The sequence below is a fragment of the Bufo bufo genome, chromosome 1 (assembly GCF_905171765.1).
Source record: "Bufo bufo chromosome 1, aBufBuf1.1, whole genome shotgun sequence".
Taxonomy (NCBI): domain Eukaryota; kingdom Metazoa; phylum Chordata; class Amphibia; order Anura; family Bufonidae; genus Bufo; species Bufo bufo.
In genome coordinates, this window is record NC_053389.1 from 101,092,384 (window position 1) to 101,108,372 (window position 15,989).

The 15,989-nt window shown below is 41.6% G+C and overlaps 1 protein-coding gene across 1 annotated transcript in view; it reads left to right on the forward strand.

The window, feature by feature from the left end:
* Nucleotides 1–15,989, forward strand: part of PANK4 (pantothenate kinase 4 (inactive)) — an 83,171-nt gene that overhangs the window by 33,857 nt on the left and 33,325 nt on the right. Inside the window, exons 5-9 of the mRNA XM_040427376.1 lie at nucleotides 701–793; nucleotides 1,971–2,124; nucleotides 2,410–2,591; nucleotides 8,357–8,438; nucleotides 13,247–13,347. Of these exons, the coding sequence (XP_040283310.1) occupies nucleotides 701–793; nucleotides 1,971–2,124; nucleotides 2,410–2,591; nucleotides 8,357–8,438; nucleotides 13,247–13,347 (612 nt within the window). The remainder of the gene's footprint in view (nucleotides 1–700; nucleotides 794–1,970; nucleotides 2,125–2,409; nucleotides 2,592–8,356; nucleotides 8,439–13,246; nucleotides 13,348–15,989) is intronic.

The window sequence follows — 15,989 nt, forward strand, 5'->3', positions numbered from 1 at the left end:
TCAAAATTTACAATGTAAAAACTCAATGATGTCCCCCCCCCCATAATCCTCCCCCAAGAAAGAGTTAAAGGGGTTGTGCGGACGTTTTATATTGATCACCTATCAAATGAGTATTTGTAATTACACTCACTTCCGAAACAACGCGTAGTGTAATGAACAGGAAGTAGCACTCGTATGTAGCGTCGCCTCCTCTTCAAACAGCTGATCAGCAGAGGTGCCGGGTGTCGGACCACCGCCAACCAGATATTGATGGCCTCTCCTGAGGATAGGTCATCACTATATACTGCCGCACAACCCCTTTAATAAAATTTAATCAGTGAGTTATATCTACCCCAAAATGATACCTTTAAATACTACAACTTCTCCTTGATAAAAACAAGCCCTCATATTACTACATCGACAAGGTACATAAAAAGTTTCAGCTCTTAGAAGGCGACAATGAAAAAGATTTCTTGGTTATTAAGACCCAAAACAGGCTGGAAAGAATTTTCTCGCCAGAAACATTGATGGTGTATTGCTGAGATTTTTTAGAGATCGTAGGTTAGAGTTTGTTTCCATTTTCTGTTTGTAACAGTTTTCTTCGATTAATTTATACTCCTTGTGATTAATCATCATCTTAATACATGACGAGACATGCTTGATCTACAGCCCGACAGGGCAATAAAGATCCCTGATGTGCAGACTCTGCATTCTTTGGCAGGTAGAGACTGAAGACAAGTTTGAGCGTATAGGAGGAAGCTCTATAGGAGGTGGTACGTTCTGGGGGCTCGGAGCTTTGCTTACAAAGACAAAGGTCAGCTGCTTTTTAGTCGTTAAGTAATATAAGCTGTTTTTTAAATTGTGATTTGACTAAGACACATAAGGCCTTTTTATAAGGGACAAAGATTTGCTAAATGAATGGGTGTTCCCGACCATTGCCCCGACCGCAGCCAAACATCAGACCATATAAAAGAGCCTTAATTGTCTTACTCAAACCTTTATGCAGCACTGAAAATCATAACTCTACGGCAGCAAATTTCCTCGTGTAAACAGAGGGTGTGATATGGATGTAAGCAAACTGTAGGGAGATGAATGATTGTATTAACGGTTGTTCATCCCCATACAATATGAAGATTGCCATGTGACGCTCATAAAAGGACCTTCCTAACTTGTATGTTTTTAGTAAATGCTTGTATTTCCCCATGAAATAACAATTCTGGAGCAACTTTTACTTATCACATAAGTGGATGAATGAGTACATCACGCACCCTCTGGTTAAAAGTCTGCCTTTATTGCACAAGCCGGATTTATTAGGTAAAAACTGGGCGATGGCCATTGTATGCAACAATTCCAGACAGTTCACAAAGTGACCGTCGCCCAGTTGTGTCCTTATCTGATCTATCCTGCCTGAGTAATAAAGACCGATTTTAATCAGAAGGCGAGTGCTGTACTTTTCATCTTCTTATTCTAAGACATGTTTGAGCAGTGACCGGTGTACGACGTGGTATTATTTCATTTTGGAGTGATTTCCCAGTGGGCTCAGTGTTTTTTATTTATTTTTTATTTATTATTGTCCCCTGCAGTCTATATCCGGAACCTGTCACATCCTTTTTGCCCTTACTGAGGACAGCATAAATTACTGTAATGACATATGCAGCGGTCTATGACTCATGTGCTAATATGAAGTAGTTGCCTAATACTTACATCTTAAAGGGAACCTGTCACCTCTATTATGCTGCCCTCTCTTAGGGTAGCATAGTGTATTGACAGACCCTCTGATTTCAGCGGTCGGTGACTCCTGTGATGGCAGTCAGTACTGACTCCCCGAAGCCTGCAGCGCGCATAGATGAGACTTGCTGCCCCCTCCTCTGGAGGATGACTGATACATTTATTTCGTATGTACATCAGGAAAGAAACCTGTCCGTCATATTACGTGACAGGATCCCTTTAAATGGAACGGGTGAAAACTTTGACCCTTTTCTCTTCTACAGAAGTTCGATGAATTGCTACAGCTGGCTGCCAAAGGACAACACACTAATGTTGACATGCTGGTGAAAGATATCTATGGAGGGGCTTGCCAAATCCTGGGATTAACAGGAAATCTGATTGCAAGCAGCTTTGGCAAGTCTGCCACTGTAGATAAAGGTGAGAAACAGCAGTATATCCCAGTGATGGTATCTCTGAGAATCTTTTTGTGATGATGGTAAGTGTGAAGAACTTTTTTGGATTTTTTTTTTTGTGTGTGAACAGCAGCACTTCTGACCCCGCTGTACGTGGTGCATTGCACGGCTCCGCATAGACAGCCCACCATAGCCACTGTATGATACAGATTCCAGCTACAGCCAATAGCCTGTACTGACCGTATCTCAGACATCTGCAACAAGAATCCGTTCCTCCTATTATTTTATTGTTTCCTTCTTTCCGCTGTAGAATTCTCCAAAGAAGACATGGCAAAAAGCTTATTACATATGATCAGCAATGACATTGGCCAGCTCGCTTGTCTCTATGCCAAACAACATAACCTTTCTCAAGTTTATTTTGGAGGGTTCTTTATTCGAGGTCACCCTGTCACTATGCACACCATCACATACAGCATCAACTTCTTCTCCAAGGTATGAGAGAATGGACTACAAATATCCTCATTACTTTGTATTGAGCACATGATATCAAAAAATAAATCTTGATAGGGAAGTGTGTCTAGTTGAACTATGATTCAGACACGGGGGTCTCTCGGCGTAACTGCAGTCTGGACGACAACCCCTGTAGGGTGTTTTAATGGTGGATTTATTGGTTGTTAAAGGGTTATTCCCATCTCAGCCATTCATGGCCAAGATCAAAGATCAGAATACCTGTCTTATGGGGTGGCCTTGGTTATTGAAACAGACAAACTGTGCTACGCTGTTTTCTGATTTCCCATAAGTGGATGGGCAGCCCAGTGGTTAGCACTGTTGCCTTGCAGCGCTGGGCTCCAACCAAGGACAACATCTGCATGGAGTTTGTATGTTCTCCCCGGATGCTCAGGTTTCCTTCCACACTCCAAAGACATACTGATAGGGCACTTAGATTGTGAGCCCCATTGGGGACAGTAGCTGCTAATGTCTCTAAAGCTCTGCTGAATATGTCAGCGCTATATAACTGAGTATAATAAGTGGATAGGCCATCAGTTTTAAACAGCATCTGTCAGCAGATTTGTTCCTATGACACTGGCTGACCTGTTACATGTGCGGCCTTCTCCGTGAGCAGGACAGAGAAATAAGGAAAAGAACAAAGAGCAGATGGCGCTATACAGATTTAATTCAGAAATAATTCACTGCAAATAATAGTGTCGTTTACGCTCCACCAATTAAAAATTACTTCTCACTGCCAAAAGGTAAGTTAAAAGCAAAAATTATTAATCTTTATTAAATATCTTAATTAAAACTAATGGTAAGGGATAACCCTATATACCAAAAAAATGTCAAGTCTAACTTAATACCTTTTGGTTGCTTAAAGCGAACCTTTCACCTGGATTTCACTTAATAAACTATCACCAGTACCTTATAGATTATCCTCATTGTGTTTCCATACAGTCTTGTGCCGCCTCTAAGCAGTGTAATTGACACCCGGCTCAGTCGCCGGGACCGCGCTTGTACAGGCAGCGCATGCGCCGTCGGACTCGAGCGCGATCCTGTAACTGAATCACGCGTGAGGAAGAGAAGACAGGCAGGCATCGGGGACCGCGCATGCGCGATTCAGTTACAGGATCGCGCTTGAGTCCGCGCGATAGACGGGATCGCACTGCTACTGAGGTCGACGGCACATGCGCCGCCTGTACAAGCGCGGCCCCGGCGACTGAGCCGGGTGTCAATTACACTGCTTAGAGTCGGGGTTAGGGCAGGGGAGTTACAGCCTGGAGTGAGGGAAGGGCTACCCCCTTGACTTCTACCGTGACTTTAGGAGTACTTTATAAGTCGTTTTTTTAATGAATATACATCGCAGGAAAGCGGCACAAGACTGTATGGAAACACAATGAGGATAATCTATAAGGTACTGGTGATAGTTTATTAAGTGAAATCCAGGTGAAAGGTTCGCTTTAAGAGGTAATAATACCCCCCGGGGTGTTAAAAGGAACAATCCTCCAGGGTGTGCCCCCTTATGATTGTTTTGAGAAACCAGGTAAATGAATAATTACCATCAGTTGAACATCATGTGCACCCTACACAAAACAGCAGACTGTGTGATACTGTGTAGCGCTATTGGACAAATAGTTGTACTGCCGCTATATTGTGCAAGTGTTCAACTGTGGAAACCGCTACAGTGTTGCAAATGGTGAGCATGCATTGGAGACTTAGTTAATAATCCCATTATCAGGCAATTCAACCCGAGATACATCTTTCCACCTGTTTCTACGCACGCGCATACAATTGCCATGCAACATTAGTAGTAAAATGGCTATTTGCGCCTCCTTTTATAACATAAATATAACTGACTGTGTATGACTAACTATACCCTCGCGTACACTCAATGTGTTTCGCTGTGAAAGCTCATCAGGACTAGCGGGTATCTTTGAACACAAATCACTGAATAAAGTGCCTAAATGGAAGGAAATGCTCAACCCCAAACACTGTGGCGTGTTTGTAATCGGGAGAGCAATTCCTCCGCAAGTGATCCGTTGCTAACGGCAATCCCCAGCAAAAATGCATACAATGGAGGATGTCGGCAGCGGACCACATGCACCACAAACACATCCTACACAAGATGAAATAATGTGTGGATGAAAATATAAAAATACATCACTGAAAAAAGGTGCACCACAATAATATACGACTGACCATACTGGCTAGGCCCTCACGCTGATGTTAAAAGCTGAGACTTTAGCCAACATCTTCCAGTTAGGAACATATCGGAGCCCTGCGCACCCCGTCAAGGTATCTCAGTGTGGCGTGGGTCCTATCGCTAAACTACCTATCGTGTGTGAACACAGTCTGATAGGTTCTAAGGACCGACTCACAGCCAAGCTCCTACATACCCCCATAGTAAGATCAATAATACAATGAGAGGGAGGAGGAGGCCGCAAGCCCCACCTATAGCAGGCCATGTGACACCAGAATGTTACTTATGGCAAGCATTAGCACATTCAATACATGTAAAGAAAAATCACAGAATAAAATGGCCTGAAGGTATGTAGGAGCTTGGCTTTGAGTCGGTCCTTAGAACCTATCAGACTGTGTTCACACACGATAGGTAGTTTAGTGGTAGGACCCACGCCACACTGAGATACCTTGATGGGGTGCGCAGGGATCCGATATGTTCCAGACTGGAAGATATTGGCTAAAGTCTCAGCTTTTATTAGCGTGAGGGTCTAGCCAGTATGGTCAGTCGTATATTATTGTGGTGCACCTTTTTTCAGTGATTTATATCTTTGAACACAGACAAACAACATGAACGACGCCCGCTTCGTGTGGTGAGGCGGCGGCATCGGCGCTAGGGTGGCCGTAACGCGGCCGCCGATCTGTGTGGACTTTATGGAGGAGGCTCCTCCCATCTTACAGATCAAGCCTCTAAGCTGGCGTATGGGAGTGCAGGAGGCGCGGCAAAGCCACGATTCACCACCACCCTCCCCTCTGGTTTACTTTGTGAGGTGATCATGTGGAAGAGTGTCAAAACACTTAAAGGGGTTATCCGACTTAAATAAATCTATTCTAATTGCATTTATTGTAGACCAGTGAAAGATTCTTAAAATCACTTTCATCACCTATCTATCACTGTTTGGCCAGTTCAGTTCAGGGTCATGTTACACCTGACGTCAGTAAGCCTGCTCTGCTGATGACGTTTCGTTTACAGCCTTTTCCCTGCTTGAGGGAGTGTCCAGGCTGTGTAAACGAGACGTCAGAGCCTCTGGTGCCCTCCCCCCTCCAGCTCTTCTCACTGCCTCGGGTCTGCTATGCGATCGCTCCTGTGCAGTACATACCAGAGCCGAGGTGATCTCTTCTCCTGCAGCAGGGTATGTTTGTCCCTCCTGCATTCACTGGGGCTAGAGGTGGCAGTTTGTAAACGTTCCCCTCTGCATCTGGGGATCGTTATTACAGCCCTGGTTCCCCCCCCCCCCCACTAGTACACATTGAACACCCCCTGGGAAATATAAATAAATAATTGGCCATCATTATTATAAACATCATTATTCAGCTATATAAAATCCTTATCTGCCAACAATATATGGATTTATCTAAGCAATATCCATATTGGATATATATTTGAATAATATAGATATTGCTTAGATACACATAATGCTAATGATATTTTCACACTAGCGGCAGGACGTATCCGACAGGCTGTTCACCCTGTCGGATCCGCCCTGCCGCTATTTGACGGTGCCGCTGGACGGATCCGTTATTGCAATTCATTTCTAGACGGATCCGCACCTGGATCCGTCTACAAATGCTGTCACTTGTCACACTGATCGGCGGATCCAGCAGGCACGCAGCTCCGACGACGGAGCTGCCTTGCGGATCCGGCGTTGCAAAACAACTGAAGGACGGATCCGCCCTTCCGGTCTGCGCATGCGCAGAACATGAAAACTGTGAAAAAGACTGCAAGAGGGATCCGTCCATCGACATGGCAAGCGGATAGACGGATCCGTTATTGCAATGCATTTCTAGACGGATCAGCACCTGGATCCGTCTACAAATGCTGTCAGTTGTCACACTGATTGGCGGATCCGGCGGGCAGCTCCGACGATGGAACTGCCTGTCGGATCACACTAACGCTAGTGTGAAAGTACCATAAAAAGTCGAAAATCCAGGACTTTTAGTCAAATGGCCTCTCGCTGTGCACTGCCGTGCTGCGCCATAGCTCCACCACCGTCCCCTTTATAGTCAATGGGGACAGAGCGGCAGTCCAGCGGCACGGCAAAATAGCGGCTGGCCGGATCCGACAGGGTAAACAGCCTGTTGGATCGATCCTGCCACTAGTGTGAAAGTACCCTTAGGCTCCATTCACACATCCGCAAATGGGTCCGCATTTGTTCTGCAATTTTGCGGAACGGGTGCGGACCCATTCATTTTCTATGGTGGCGGAATTTGGAATTAGTGCAAATACGTCCTCCTTGATATACTGTAATAACAGAAAGAAAATTTTTAGACTAGAAACAAAACCAAACATGAAAGAAATGTATGTAAAATAACATAACTTACACTGTACAGCTGAAATGTGACAGGAAGATCTTCTTCCCTGTGTGTGTATTTATTTATTTTTTTGCAAAGTGCAGAGCAGGGTGAGGGAAAGGTCAGGTTGTTCACGCCCAGAAATATTCATGAGGCAGAGCTCAGGCTTTGTTGTTATACGCCCCCTCAGCATGTACTTCAGCATGTAAACAAAGCAATGACAGAACCATGAAAAGGTGCAAATATGGGTTTTAACTTGATGAAATCAAGCTTAACCAAATTATATGTATATCCTGATGGATTTTAAGTGTTTTTTTTTATTTTTATTAACTCTGATAACCCCTTTAAGTGTCATCAGGGATTACATAGGCGTTTGATCCTTTGGGCAAACTGTGGCATCAGAACCAACCTGGTCCGTGAGGCTAATCCCATAACTATATATAAAGAAAAGAATCTTGAAATGCAAAAAATGATATGTAAAATAATTTATTCATTTACCCGGTTTCTCAAAACAATCATAAGGGGGCACACCCTGGGGGATTGTTCCTTATAACACCCGGGGGGTATTAACACCTTCAGTTGCTTAAGAGGTAATAAGTTAGACTTGACACTTTTTTGGTATATAGGGTTATCCCTTCCCAATAGTTTTATTTAAGATATTTAATAAAGATTAATTATTTTAGCTTTTAACGTTCCTTTTGGCAGTGAGTAGCGCTATACAGATACATTTTATTGAATAACTCAATGGCTATACAAAATTTTTAATTAAATGCAATTGCAAAAATATTCAGATCCAGGTGCTGGTTTGAAAACTGTAGAATATTTTTTGTGGGACAACCCCTTTTAATAGGAGATAGGCACGGGGGTTATATTCATTATTCATTCATTATATTCCTTTAAAGGGGTTTCTGGGAGTAAGACACATCTTTAGGGTTGGCCATCATTATCTGATTGGTGGGGGTCTGACTCCCGTCACCTCTGTCGATCAGCGGCAGCATAACCACTATACAACATACGGTCCTGTGTTTGCTATGCTGTGAGGGGGCCGCCGCAGCCTCTACAAACAGCTGATCAGTGGCTTTGTCAGACCCCCACCGATCTGATATTGCTGATCTATCCTGGGGATAGATCATCAGTATCTTACTTCCTAAAAAACCCTTAAAGAGACGCTGTATCCAATAATGTTTATGCTGTTTGTACTGGTATATATTCATTGCAGTTCCCTGTATTTATAGGGGGAGGTGCAGGCACTGTTTCTCAGGCATGAAGGTTATCTTGGGGCAATTGGTGCATTTCTGAAAGGCGCTGAGGAAGATAGTAAGTACGAATAAAGGATTTTTTTTTATAGCTTGAAGTCTCTTTTACATGTATGTGACTGTTAGGTGTGTTTAATTTGGCTGTAATGCAGCCAGAATATACCTTTAATATTAACACACGCAAGACCTGTACCACCTCCTTCTACTGATCCAAGCCTCCTGCAGATCACCATACAGGAATTACGCCAGCAGACTACTGGAGCCCAGCCTATCAGTTACCAGCTGAAAAAAATGAGAAATAAATCAATAATAAATTAGGCAGGCTCACAGTATATTTGCATACACAAAATTTATTACACCAATAAATGAATTTATAAAAATATTAAAATCAGTTAATACATGACCTTATTCCTTATTAGCGTATACGATGTATAGATAAGTATAATGCGGAGCTCACGCATGTATCTATAAGACTGGAGTACTCCAATATATGTGACCTCTTTGCTTTCAGATGTTATTACTTTTCTCCCATATGCAGAGTATTTCAGCTAATATTTTGAGCTGATACTATAAGAGTCATATAACTTATATATTGTTTTACCGGTAGTTGGAACCTTCCTGGTTCAGAGGATTATGTCCTAGTTGCGGTTTCTGAAAATTTTCAAATGATGAATAATTTGCGCTCAAATTTCGCTTTCGGATAGTGAATGACTCGCTCTCAACCCGCGCTTCTCTGCTGCCGCCTCAGTCCCAATGCTCACACGTGTCGGTCTGCGTGACGGACCAGGGAAGCGATTCGCCGACCCGGATAGACGCAATAGAGTGCGCAACGCACTGATGTCTGATGTAGCCGGTGTAGCAGAGTTCAATTAGCGTAGCCGATGTAGCAGAGTTTAATTTGATGGAAAATTTACTTTGATGTAGTAGAATCAAGTCGGTACAGAGGGTGTTTTGGCACAAACAGATCGGTAAAGATGGTGTTTTGACCAACCTGGTGCTGTTTCTATAGCGGTTTTAGACTCGCTATGCTCGGCATATGTAGATTCAGTACGGGATAAAAATACCCGCAAAGTCCTTTAACGATGGTTTGGAGAAACGCACCGAAAGCTGGGTCAAATGTACACTAGACGCGTTTCGGAACAAAAGTTCCTTCCTCAGTAGTGAAATATAAAATGCTAAAATAGGAACCTGCTGGTCATGTCTATATATACCCTGTTTGGGTATGTTACAATACATGGGCTGGAGTCTAGATCCCACAATGACAAACTGATTGCCAATAGCACTCACAGTCGTTACTTTAAACTCCTAATAATATAAAAGAACATAAAATAAAATTTACATACTATAAAAGGATGTTCAAATAAAACAATATTAGATGCAAAAATACAAAAATTAAAAAATTACTTCCAGATGGCCAATGGAGGGAGGAAAGATGCAGAGGGAGTCAATGCGCTGATACACAGCCTGGCATCGACTCTCTGTGCAATCTTTCCCACCTCCCTCTATAGAAAACCGAATATTTCCATTTCTGAGTTTAGTCCCAGAGGCATCAGAGATCCAAACTCAAAAATCTTTTTACATTTGTATCTGGACATTTTGGCCACAAAGTCACCCCCTCTCCAATCTTGCTTATCCGATTGGATGGCCATATACTTCATCTTGCTGGGGTCACCTGCATGGTATAATTTTAAATGTTTGGATAGTGGATGTGTTTCTGACTGTTTCTTAATATTGTTAATATGCTCTGCGATTCTGGTCCTAAATATTCTTTTTGTACGCCCTACGTACTGTTTTGGGCATGGACATTGGATTACATAGATCACTGCTTTGCTATTACAGGACAGGATTTCTTTGATTTCCCATTTGAAATTATTAGTAGTTGATACTATCTCCTTTGTGTTTCTGTCAAAGTGTGTTTGCCTACAGTTCTGACAGCAGCCACATCTGAAGAAACCTTTTAGATTGGACCAGGGAGTTGTCATAGATTCTGTTGTATTCCTCCTTATTGTCGGTGCCACCTGTAGTCCCAAATTTGGGGCCCGAGTGTAAACTATAGGAGGTTGAACTGGGAGTATGGGGCCTAGTAATTTGTCTTCTTTTATTAAATGCCAATGTCTGCAAATAATATTGTTCACCAATTTGTAATCTTTATTAAACGGTAGAATGATTTTAGACGTCATCTCTTCCTTTTGGGTGATATCGGACACTTCTTTAGGCTTGAAAAAGGACAGTTTCGGGGTGATAATGTCCTGCTCCCATGCTGCCATAAACAAATTGGCATAACTTGGGGCGAACCTGGTACCCATGGCGGTGCCATTAATCTGCAATCTGCAAGTACAAAATTAATCCCATCTAGTATAAATTGTAATTGTTCTGTTGATAAGTTGCCCTTTTGAGTCAGTATTTTGGATACTGATTGTACTCCTTGACTATGGTTGATGCTCGTATACAGTGAACTCACATCAAGCGTAGCAAGTATCCAGTGTGGATGAAAGTACATATTCTCTAATAATGTCTCCACTGCCGAGGTGTCCTTAAGGTGGGAAGGGGTGTCTCTGACATGGGGTTGTAGGAACCTGTCCAAGTACTGTCTTAGGGCAGACCTGGTCCTATGGCGGTGCTATATTGACGATATTTTGTTAATTTGGGGGGGATCACACCAATCTCTATTACAATTCATAGATGAGCTCAATGTAAATAGGTATAACTTAAAATTCACACCTAATATCAATTTGCAAACAGTGGAATTTCTAGATTTAAAGATAGAAAAGAAACAAGGGACATTTGTCTGTAGTACATATCGTAAGGTTGTAGCAAAAAAATAGCTTCTTCCTCAACACAAGTTGCCACCTTCCTAGGTGGCTCCTAAACGTAACTTTTAGTCAGTTGAAAATGCAATTCTTGACGAAACATTATCCAAATGAGCTACTTGATGATTCTATACAAAAGATGAGACAATTAGACAGAGTGTCCTTTTTCAAGCCTAAAGAAGTGTCCGATAACACCCAAAAGGAAGAGATGACGTCTAAAATCATTCTACCGTTTAATAAAGATTACAAATGGGTGAACAATGTTATTTGCAGACATTGACATTTAATAAAAGAAGACAAATTACTAGGCCCCATACTCCCAGTTCAACCTCCTATAGTTTACACTCGGGCCCCAAATTTGGGACTACAGGTGGCACCGACAATAAGGAGGAATACAACAGAATCTATGACAACTCCCTGGTCCAATCTAAAAGGTTTCTTCAGATGTGGCTGCTGCCAGAACTGTAGGCAAACACACTTTGACAGAAACACAAAGGAGATAGTATCAACTACTAATAATTTCAAATGGGAAATCAAAGAAATCCTGTCCTGTAATAGCAAAGCAGTGATCTATGTAATCCAATGTCCATGCCCGAAACAGTACGTAGGGAGTACAAAAAGAATATTAAGGACCAGAATCGCAGAGCATATTAACAATATTAAGAAACAGTCAGAAACACATCCACTATCCAAACATTTTAAATTATACCATGCAGGTGACCCCAGCAAGATGAAGTATATGGCCATCCAATCGGATAAGCAAGATTGGAGAGGGGGTGACTTTGTGGCCAAAATGTTCAGATACAAATGTAAAAAGATTTTTGAGTTTGGATCTCTGATGCCTTTTGGGACTAAACTCAGAAATAGAAATATTCGGTTTTCTATAAGTATAGAAGGAGGTGGGATGGATTGCACAGAGAGTCGATGCCAGGCTGTGCATCCGCGCATTGACTCCCTCTGCATCTTTCCCCCCTCCCTTGGTCACCTGGAAGTAATTTTTGTATTTTTGCATTTAATATTGTTCTATTTGAACATCCTTTTATAGTATGTAATTTTATTGTATGTTCTTTTATATTATTATGAGTTTAAAGTAACGACTGTGAGTGCTATTGGCAATCAGTTTGTCATTGTGGGATCTAGACTCCAGCCCATGTATTATAACATACCCAAACAGGGTATATATAGACATGACCAGCAGGTTCCTATTTTAGCATTTTATATTTCACTACTGAGGAAGGAACTTTTGTTCCGAAACGCGTCTAGTGTACATTTGACCCAGCTTTCTGTGCGTTTCTCCAAAGCATCGTTAAAGGACTTTGCAGGTATTTTTATCCTGTACTGAATCTACATATGCCGAGCATAGCGAGTCTAAAACCGCTATAAAAACAGCACCAGGTTGGTCAAAACACCATCTTTACCGATCTGTTTGTGCCAAAACAGCCTCTGTACGACTTGATTCTGCTACATCAAAGTGAATTTTCCGTCAAATTGAACACTGCTACACCGGCTACGTCAGACATCACTGCGTTGCACACTCTACTATTGCACCTATCCGGGTTGGCGAATCACTTCCCTGGTCCATCACGTGGGACGCCATGCACTTTCGAATAGTTATTCACTATTCGAAGTGCGGTTTGAGAGCGAATTATTCATTATTTGAAAATTTTCGGAAACCGCAACTAGGAAATAATCCTCTGAACCAGAGAGGTTCCAACTACCGGTAAAACAATATATAAGTTATATGACTGTTATAGTATTAGCTGAAATACTCTGCATATGGCAGAAAAGTAATAACATCTGAAAGCAAAGAGGTCACATATATTGGAGTACTCCAGTCTTATAGATACATGCGTGAGCTCCGCATTATACTTATCTATACATCGCTAATAAGGAATAAGGTCATGTATTAACTGATTTTAATATTTTTATTAATTCATTCATTGGTGTAATAATTTTTGTGTATGCAAATATACTGTGAGCCTGCCTAATTTATTATTGATTATGCCAAAAATTATTGTGAGAAATGGTGTAAAGTGCTTTTTCTTCCCCCTTCCTTCAGATCCCAACCTGTACAGCTGGGGGGAGAATTACGCCGGCAGTTCTGGGCTCATGAGCACCTCTCCAGATGTCTTTCCCTTGCAGAGGTCAAGAAGTGGAACAGTGAGTCTTTTTAATCCATTTTTAATCTGGGTAGGGAAGTTTTTTTCCTAATACAGTTTTTACACAGCTTTTGTTTCTTCATTTTGTGCATTTGTCAGTTAAAGGGTTTATATTTTTAGCAAAAAGTCATAAGAAATCTAGATTATTTTCTTGGGCTCAGACCTAGGACCTTCTTCTCAGGGCCCTGTCACACAGGCTTTTTACCCACCTGACTGTGCATAAGGGGTCTAGATACAGAAGAAGTGTTTGGTTTTAGTCATATTAAAGTGACTGCGTACGGTAATTACATTGAGTGTAATATTTACAGTAAATACATAATTTGGAGGTCACTAAGCTTAAAGGGCTTGGCCCTTGTCATACATTGGTGGCATATCGCACCTTTATCTAAATGGAACCTGCAAAGTCAAGGAGATCGGAGCAGGCATTCACAGTTGCCCTCCATTTATTTGTATCAGAGTGCTGAAAATAGCCGATCGATGTGCTAGGCTATTTTCAGGAATTCCCTAGAAATGAATGGAAAGCACACCGCACAAATGTGACCACCACTCCATTCACTTCTATGGGGCTTACAGAAATAGCCGAGCCAGTGCTCAGCAAAATATTAGCAGTCCCATAGAAATGACCGGAGGGCGGCTGCGCATGCCTGGTCAATCTCCTTCACTTTGTGGGCTCCATTCTAGAAATAGACATTGGTAGCATACCAGCTGAGCATGCCATCCCCCCCTCCAAACCTCTCATTATGTCAATAAAGCTGTGAACAAGGTCTAGGATTGGACCGAAACATTGGCCATTGTTTATATATTATTTTGGATGGAACCAATAAATCACTGTTGCTGAATTGAACTATTTGAGTGCCGTGGTATTGACATATTTGATTGCATACCGGCTAAAGGCTGACTATAATGTTCTTCAATGAAAGTTTCGAAAATACTGCATCTTCCTTAATAAATTTGTATTTTCACATATGTCCAGTTCTAAGAATTTCCTTAGTGGTTAAGTGGATAGCACGCTGACCCATACAAGTTAATGGAGCCATTCACATAGCTTCTTTTTTTATGGATCCATGTGCAGGATCCGAGAATCAAACCTAAGGTCTTATTCTTGTCCATTATAGTGGATGAGAATATCCTTTTCTATTAATGGGATTGAGAAAAAATGGAATGTGCACCAAAGCGTTTTTTTGTTTTGTTTGTGGGATGAAAATTGGACACAGCTGCGTGCATAAGCATTTCAATATATACATACATATGTAGGAATGATATTAACAACTTTCCACTTTTTGTTAACTTCTCAAAGGATATTACAGCTTTTAGATATCGATGACCTGTTCTTAGGGTGGGGATCCAATACCCGGCACCCCTGTCGATCAGCAGCCAAATAACGCCAAAAACTAAACAGTGGACATAGTTGGAAGCAGATTGCTCTGTACACTGTGTAGTGGCCATGCTGGGGTACTGCAGCTCAGCTCATTTTCTTGAATGAGAATCTATATAATATATATATATATATATATATATATATATATATATATATATATATATATATATAGTACAGACCAAAAGTTTAAAGTTTGGACACACCTTCTCATTCAAAGAGTTTTCTTTATTTTCATGACTATGAAGGCATCAAAACTATGAATTAACACATGTGGAATTATATACATAACAAACAAGTGTGAAACAACTGAAAATATGTCATATTCTAGGTTCTTCAAAGTAGCCACCTTTTGCTTTGATTACTGCTTTGCACACTCTTGGCATTCTCTTGATGAGCTTCAAGAGGTAGTCCCCTGAAATGGTCTACCAACAGTCTTGAAGGAGTTCCCAGAGATGCTTAGCACTTGTTGGCCCTTTTGCCTTCACTCTGCGGTCCAGCTCACCCCAAACCATCTCGATTGGGTTCAGGTCCGGTGACTGTGGAGGCCAGGTCATCTGGCGCAGCACCCCATCACTCTCCTTCATGGTCAAATAGCACTTACTTTCAAAGTTTTCCCAATTTTTCGGCTGACTGACTGACCTTAATTTCTTAAAGTAATGATGGCCACTCGTTTTTCTTTTACTTAGCTGCTTTTTTCTTGCCATAATACCAATTCTAACAGTCTATTCAGTAGGACTATCAGCTGTGTATCCACCTGACTACTCCTCAACGCAACTGATGGTCCCAACCCCATTTATAAGGCAAGAAATCCCACTTATTAAACCTGACAGGGGACTACCTCTTGAAGATCATCAAGAGAATGCCAAGAGTGTGCAAAGCAGTAATCAAAGCGAAAGGTGGCTACTTTGAAGAACCTAGAATATGACATATATTCAGTTGTTTCACACTTGTTTGTTATGTATATAATTCCACATGTGTTAATTCATAGTTTTGATGCCTTCAGTGTGAATCTACAATTTTCATAGTCCTAAAAATAAAGAAAACTCTTTGAATGAGAAGGTGTGTCCAAACTTTTGGTCTGTACTGTATACACACACACACATATACTGGTGTGTGTATATACACTGCCTGTCCCCAAAAAAAGTCGCCACCTGGATTTAACTAAGCAAATACAAACCGGATTCCAAAAAAGTTGGGATACTATACAAATCGTGAATAAAAACTGAAAGCAATGATGTGGAGGTGCCAACTTCTAATATTTTATT